General features: G+C 38.6%; 1 protein-coding gene across 1 annotated transcript in view; it reads left to right on the top strand.

Moving 5' to 3' along the window:
- The first annotated feature begins 2,965 nt into the window (after nt 1–2,965).
- The window catches only part of LOC148068082 (aryl hydrocarbon receptor-like), a 57,050-nt gene continuing 51,684 nt past the window's right edge, over nt 2,966–8,331 (top strand). Inside the window, exon 1 of the mRNA XM_087804489.1 lies at nt 2,966–3,474. Within this exon, the coding sequence (XP_087660615.1) occupies nt 3,416–3,474 (59 nt within the window). The 5' untranslated portion in view covers nt 2,966–3,415. The remainder of the gene's footprint in view (nt 3,475–8,331) is intronic.

Here is an 8,331-nt window from a genome sequence, read left to right as displayed (position 1 = left end):
GTGTATGTTTTTTCTCTAAGGCAGAAAGTCTTAATGAAATGTTGTTGTCTTGGTTTTTAAATGCTGAATAATGATGATAAATACTCTTGAATCTTGTTAAAGTTCAACTAGTGTGTTCAAATATTTACATTAGAAAATGATCTCAAGCTCCGCCCACTGAAAACACTTTATTTTTCTGGAGATTAAATAATGTTTACCCTAACCACACCCACTCTGCTGTCATAGGTTAAAACGTGGAGGTTTGTCGCCGCTTGTCATATATCCGGGAAGTCGCCACCTCCAAGGGACTTGTTGTATGAACAAAGCGGGGCGGGATTACAGCTGTCTGGAAGCGGTGTGAAACCGTTACTACGTCATAATGGACTCTCGTAACCTCTTGTTCGCCCAGATTTCAGAGCAACTTTATAAAGTAATAAGTTGAAAACATGGTCATGATGAGGAACTTAGTGCATCTTGGTGAGGAAGAACATTTACTACATGAGAGTCAGAAGAGTTGGAGTTTCACATTAGTAAATCAATTAATATTAGTAATTGTTTGTTCCTTAAAACTTTACCACCCATTGAAACTAACTTAAATAAATGTTGTATCTGATAGTGGCAGCTTTTAGTGTAAACGTTGATTGTACAACCAATCTTAGTTAAGCAATCTCAATCCATGGTTCAGCCCCAAAAATTCTAGACTTCACTACGTACAACTGGAAACCTTTATAAATTGATCCCTTTACGTAAAGAAATATATTTTTCTCACATATTCATAATTTAAGACAATAACATTGATGCACAGTTAGTTCTTCAGCCTCATAGCAAAAAGGTTGCAGGTTCACTTCCATCCTTCCTGTTTTGTTTGTCCCAATACTTGCGAGTGTTTGCACCGAGGACTCTGGTTTCCTCCCAAATACATACAGTTACTTGTACTTGATTGTCCAAGATTGTGTGCAATGAATGTAATCATTGTTATTTAGTTTAAAAATAAAACAAGCGTGTGAACTATATGAGGTCTTAACGCCTGGTACAAGTGTTAACATGCTCCGGGCTACGTATTGCCAAATATGGGTCAGGCACTGTGTCGACAAGTCGGACTTATTGCTCATCGGCTTATTTGTAGCTTTTAGATTTATTCAAGTCTGATTGAGATTATATACGCCGGGCTCTAGGCCAACAATTGCCAAGTCCTGTTGCAATAATTCACTGTTAATTCACCTTGAACTGCTTTCTGGAGAGGAAACAAACTCCCTTTATGCCCCTGTACATACATATGTTTGGCAACATCATAGATGAAGACTCGAGAGAATGAAAGCATCTGTTTTCAATGAGCTATTATGGGGAAAAACACAGCGTGAATTTTGCTCTATATTTACTCCCTTATTCTTAATAAAATGGTGCTTATACTTAATTGGGTATCACTTACCATAAGGGATGTGTATTGGCAAGAATCTGGTGACACCAATACGTATCACGACACAGAGTCAATGATATGGTTATATTATGATATATAGTGATACTGTAGTAACAAGGATTTGTAGTATGGTCCAGTACTTGACTCTGGTGTTGTGATAGTGTAGTAACAAGTATATATGTGTAGTATTGTCGAGTACTTGACTCTGGTGTTGTGATAGTGTAGTAACAAGTATATATGTGTAGTATTGTCCAGTACTTGACTCTGGTGTTGTGATAGAGTAGTAACAAGTATATATGTGTAGTATTGTTGAGTACTTGACTCTGGTGTTGTAGTATTTACAGACCACATGACTCTTGACGAAGTCGTAACAGCTTTCATTTGTTTTCAAACCAAAATATGTCCAAACATCAGCTTTAAAAACTGCTGGACTCACTGTATCCTCTCGTCCTCAGTCATCACTGGGATTTTACTTTAGCTGTGGAGGACATAATGACTTCTAACATCTGCCAAGGTTTGATTTAATAATTGCATCGTATTTTTAAATAAATATATTAAAAAAACAGTGCTGTAGAAAATCCATACAGTATCATGAAAAATACAGTGTGAAATTTTGTGAAGTTTAGCACTATTTTCTTAAACCCATACTAACTACAGTAAGTTTCATCAAGGTTCTGGCTGTTAAAACACACACACACACACACACACACACACACACACACACACACACACACACACACACACACACACATCCATATTTTAATTGTGTAAATACTTGTCCAAATCATATGTTGCTAAATGCTAAGCCTGTTGTCATTTGAAACAGGGGTAGGTAGTAGAAACTATCGAATGATCACTACATCGACCAAATTAAATCTTGTATCTGACGGGGCCTGGTTACAGTGAACAGTGAACTTCGATCTTAGAACCAGTCTTAGTTAATCAAGTGCAATCCATGGTCCGGCCATAGACCTTACCATTAAATATAGTGCTGACAATAATGAAAGATCACAATATTTGGTCCATATTTTTCTTTTAATTAAAATATCCCCATTTTCATACTTTCAATATTGTTCATCTTTTAAATATTAATCAACATTTGTTTTGCCAAATGTTTATCTTTTTCCTAAGAGTGTAACTAATTAAGAACTTTTTATTCATGCAGGCTTTTCCTTGATTTTCTGAGACTCTTTGCGCTTTGTGACCCTGGTCTGGAAAAACTCTATATAAATATAACTTACTTACTAATAATCTATTTATTTATTTTTATCTCATATTTGATTTACAGTTTAAACTTTTAATTGTGGAACTAATCTTAGTAAATCAAGTGCAACCCATGGTTCAACCCCAAAAGGTGCAAATGGTGAAATAAAGCAGACTTGCGTGACTAATAGGCGTTCAAAGATGTAACGTGATACAGTTTATTAACTGTTGCCTAAAACCAAAATGTGTTGAATGTTCAATATATTGCAGACTCTCTCATCTGTGCTGTCAAAGTCAATGTCAAAAGATTGATGAATGAAGTGGGAATGCGTTGCTGAAGAGCTGCTACAAAGAACAGTCTCGCAAAAAAGTCCAGTCCACCTTAACAGAACTCTGACTCTGTACATATACACATTTCCTGAAAACGCCCCGTGCAGGTAAAAAAAAGGAAAAAGTTAGTGAGTAATAACAATAACTCGGCGCTGTTTATCTCGAGAAGTGGGTTGAACACTGGAAGAACTTCCCCAAGACTTTTTCTTTTCTTCTCCGCCTCCCTCTCACAACCGACCAGCTGCATTCAGAGCTTTTTTTTTGTTGGTGTGTGTTGTCGGACTCAGAACCGAACCAAGGTCACCGTCTCTCTCTCTCTCTCGCTCTCGCGACCGCCCGCCGGGTCTGTCAACGCCCGCCACCGCCCGGCACCGTGTCCGGTGTCATGGTCGTCTGACTTCGGAGGAGTTTTTTCAAAAACTGCGACGAACGAACCAAAACCTTCTCTCGATCCGATCCGGAGCAAGAGTTTCCAGAAGCGACACCATGTTGAGCAACTCGGAGACTTACGCCAACAGGAAGAGGAAGAAGCCCGTCCTTAAACAGTGAGTTTTTACATTCCAATAATAGTAATAATAATATAATAATAATGCATTTATTACGGGGGTGGTTCAAAAAAAAGTTGAGGTTTTACTTGTGGTTTGTGTGCATTTCTGTAGTGTTCAAACTGGAAAGTGTTCTTTTGCTTTTATTTACACTGTCCTATAAACGTAATAGCTGCGTAATAACTGCGCTATAGCTGCGTAATAACTGCGTAATAGCTGCGTGGATACATATGCACTTTAATACGGGTTTTTTTTGGGGAGGTGGGAGAAAAAAAAACTTTCCGCCGTCTCCGGGAAGTTGTGACCCAGTTGGTGTAACTCTATACCTGTGGAAAAGCGAGGCGAGCGCAGTAATAGAACCGCGTGGGTCCACCTTAAGAATGTTCTGGCTCGGTTCTGGCAGCGAGATGCTGCCCTTGTGCTCTTGTGCATTAATCACAATCAAGTCGGAGACTCGGCTGCTGCTCTCACGCGATGCTCCGCGGAGGGCGGGGCGGGGGGCGCACGGCGAGGGCCCACTGTTATTGTAATCTGATCCGGCATCGCGCTCGCTCGGTCCCGCTGGCTCCTCCGTCGTGCTCGCCCCCCTCCAACCACCACCACCACCACCCGCCCCTCATCCTACATCCATCCTCCGCCCCTCTTGGTTCCTCCTGCGACTCGAAAAAACTTCGACCAAAAAAGAAAAGTCAAAAGAGTCCATGACTGTGTCTCAGTAACTTTTATCCACTTTTGGGTCATAAACACAAAACAATTCTGTTTTTTAGTCAGAGAAGCTGTTGATACAGTTGGAGTCACTTTTAAAAAAGTCTTAAAATTCGGTCTTAAATGAAAAGGGGGTAAAGTTTAGGACAGAAGTGGAGGCGACTCAATTTCCTTCCAGGGGCCACATTATATACTGGGACTTTTGCGAGGGGCCGACAAGCCAGAAGAGTTGGCGCGAAGACCCATAAACACCTAACAAATAAGCATTAAAAACCTTTAATAAAGAATATACGTATACTTAACATATACAGTAAAAAAAAAAAAACATTTGTTTCTAAGTATGATATCACTTTTTATTTTTTTGGGGGCAAGAAATGTTTATCAAATGGACAAAAAAAAAAGAAATTAAAGGTCAACTAATATGAAACTCCAACTCTCCTGACTCTCATGTAGTAAATGTTGAAGTATTTCTCTCCAAGATGCAGTAAGTTCCTCATCATGACCATGTTTTACACTTATTACATTTATTATATAAAGCTTCTCTGAAATATGAGCGAACCAGAGGTTACGAGAGTCCATTATGACGTAAAAATGGCTTCACTTCTCCTCCAGCCAGCTGTAATCATGCCTGCTTTGTTTATACAACAAGTACCTTGGAGGTGGAGACTTCACGTGGTGACAAAGCTCCGTGTTTGACCAATCGCAGAAGAGTGGGTGTGGTTATGGTCAACAAGTTTTCATCTCCAGAACAACAAAGGGTTTTCAGCGGGCGGAGCTCAAGATCATTTTCTAATGTCGATATTTCAGTGAAAAGAGAGTTTTGTACAAACACAAACACACTGATGATACAGTAGAGTCACAACAACAACAACAACAACAACACACACACACATCAACACATTAGTTGAACTTTCAGTAAGATCTTTTTAGAGATAATACAATAAATAATTCAAAATTATGTTCTCTGCAGATCAGATCCGCATCGTTAAGTTTCACCATAACAACCCATAATGCACAGCAGATAAGGACATTTTAAATATCTATATTTGATGTAAAAAACTACGAAAAAAATTTGCTAGTGTGGCTAGCAATGGCAGCGTTGATTTCATGGTTAAAATGACAAATCTTAGGTAATCAAGCACAATCTAGGTTTCAGCCCCAAAAAAATCTAGACTTACATGCAACTTGTATGTTGTCATCGTGCTTGCGTGTGCTTAGTTTACTAAGACTTTTTTTTGAGTACACTAAATTGTCCGTCAGTGTGTGCTTTAGATATCAGTGTTATATTTTAGTTCAACAATTAAAGGAAAATGGTGTCAGGCCGAGACTTCTTCAATAAAATGTTGAGTTTACTTGTGTAACTAGATGTGCCAAATGTCAAATTCAATCATATGGACAAATTGAAAGTTTACCAAACTGTCCGTGACAGGAAGTCAGATTACGACATCTCAGGGTGTTGTGTATTTGGTTGTGTTAAAACTTTTTTTTGTCTCAAAAACAATAGAGAATAAACTGTAACTTTTACATTTGCTAATGCAGTTAGCAATGCTAGCTGTAAACGTTTTCAGGTGAAAGAGTGTTTTAAACTCAATCACCAAAGGGGCGAAACATTCTTGAAGCTGTCTTAAGTTCTGGTCCAAATCAATTAGAAAAATTAGAATCAAATTGACCATTGGAAGTGCTCGGATATTGAGATATTTTTATTCTTGCTATTGCTAAATATTTTTTATATTTTGTCTTTCAATTTGTGTTTATACACTCACCAATCAAATTATAGTTTTACTTTAAATGGGAAGACTCAGTATCTACTTTGATTTACAGCCACATGGGCCACATCGTATGATTTGGTCCCTAGGCCTTGAGTTTGGGTTCAATATCTTTGTTTTATTTCGATGATAATAAAGTAAAATATTTCCAAATAAATAGGAAAATCTAAGTTTTTTTAAATTGAGGCATGGATTTTCTTCTTTTGGTGGGGAAATACTTTTTGAAAGGTCGTATGTATTTTGCATTACTGTGAATGTTATTGAAATGGCAGCGATTTTATAGAATGACACATTTCGAAAGGAATCACAGAGGTCGTCAAACACGTGCTGAACTTTTTTTTTTGGGTGTTCCCCCCCCCCCCCCCCCCCACCCAGCCTAGAGGTCGCGGTCTCTGCTAACATAACGGAAGTATCCGCCCACAACTTCTAGTTTCTGTCGAGGATCGTCTTGAAATAACGTTGACTCAAACCAGAAAAGATTTGCGGTCTGGAGAACAAATTATATCTGCAAATAAATCTTACGTTTGCGGGGAAAATGTTCTACCTTTTATCAATGAAAATGGTGATTTAAGTAATTATTTTTTCAATAGCAAATAACGCCAGTTGTCGTTGTAGTGCAATTTACAGTGAGACAGTTGGTGCCGGCGAGATGATTTTGAAGTTACGGGTGTGAAAAACAGTCGTCGTTTCTTTGCCTCATTCAAGCGTCGAGAGTCATCTGACCGGCCAGAGGTTGTGGGTCGCCCAAGCTTGTGGCCTTTGGCTTCATCCTGAGGTCGCCTGTGATTCCCCTACACTCTCCCGATTTTCCGCCACAGTCCAGAAACAACACCAACAACTTACTCGGAAACGTTTGATCAATATGATGATCTGTTGCCCCTGGCTAGCCTGGATACGCACATTGATAACTGTACAATGCCTTTATTTGTTTGACATTTTCCTCTTAAAGCAACGAGAGTCTGGCTTTAAAAACATATGGTTTTATTGTTACACAAGTTACTCTTTTTCTAACTCGTATCTGGGGCACAACAAGTCCACTTTTTTTTGCTCTTATCTCGAGTCCAACACTGGTTCATTCTGTCGACATTAATGTTTATCTCGGCTTATCTTATGCATATATGGCTTCGGAACATTTTCGCGTGACTGTAAAAAAAAAAAAAAAAGCTGTGGTCGCCTCACATTCCAACTCTCATCCATATTTTCTGTTTTATTACAGCGACGGAATCTCTCGTTTTTTTGGCTAGTTAAAAATGTTCTGTAGATGTTCGCTCTTGTTCAGAAGTGAAGATGTAAAGTTCAAGCGTGTGTTTCCCTGCCAGTGAAGAGTTAGTGATGTGAAGGGCGCTGCCATGGGAGGTCATGCTAGTTCAGGATGTGGTAAAAAAAAAAATCAAGGCCTGTACTGGCTCGACTCTACGCTGCGTAGATCTGCCTTTTTTGGCTTGTGGTCTCGGTTCCTATGGCGACACTACTATAGGATTGACTTCCTTCACCACCTTGTGTGCGTTTGTGTGTGTACATGTGTGTTTGTGACAGAGAGATAAAGAAGTATGAATCCATTAGATATTATAACTCTATTATACTAAGCACTTTTTGTGTCTTTTTTAAATTTCCTTTATGGTTAAAATGGTTGAAAAACGGTATTAGATATGACTTTATTTCCATAGAATTTTGGGCGATATCGTCACAACCATTTACAAGGTTGTTCTTTTTTTTTACCTTTTCATACATTCTTTGGGGTTTTACTCTTAAAGTGATAGTTCACCCATAATTCAAATTTCACTCATTTTCTACTCACCCTTATGTCGACTAAGAGTTGGGTTTCTTTTCAGAGTAATCTGTTCCTTTTAAGAGTCATAGACAAAAATGTTTGTTCCTTTTTATGTAGCGACTGGAGCTCAGTTGTCTTCGTCTTCATCTTCGTCCAAAAAGACACTTGAAAACAACCAAATACCTCCATATTATTTCCCTCTTGTATTGAAGGCATTATAAAATGTTCTGAAACAAATAGTCTATATTTTAAGCTTGCTTAAACTGGACGTTGCTAGGCTAGCTGCTAGGCTAGCTTTGTCTTCGTCCAAAAAGACACTTAAACCATTCAAATACTCTTCGTCTGTAATGTCCTTCTTGTATTGAAGCCTCAAAAAGTGGAATTATTCCGGAAAAACTTCAACAACTCTGTATTTTAAGGTAGTCTTTTAGGGGACGCTACTAGGCTAGCTTAATCGTCGATCAAAAAGACACTTAAAACATTCAAATACTCTTCGTCGGTAACGTCCCTCTTGTATTGAAGCCTCGACAAGTGGAATTGTCCCGTAAAAACTTCAACAAGTCTGTATTTTAAGGTTGTTTTTTAGGGGACGCTGCTAGGCTAACTTCATCTTCG

The sequence above is a fragment of the Callionymus lyra genome, chromosome 12, assembly GCF_982586985.1.
Source record: "Callionymus lyra chromosome 12, fCalLyr1.hap1.1, whole genome shotgun sequence".
NCBI lineage: Eukaryota > Metazoa > Chordata > Actinopteri > Syngnathiformes > Callionymidae > Callionymus > Callionymus lyra.
This window is presented reverse-complemented; position numbering and strand designations above follow the sequence as displayed.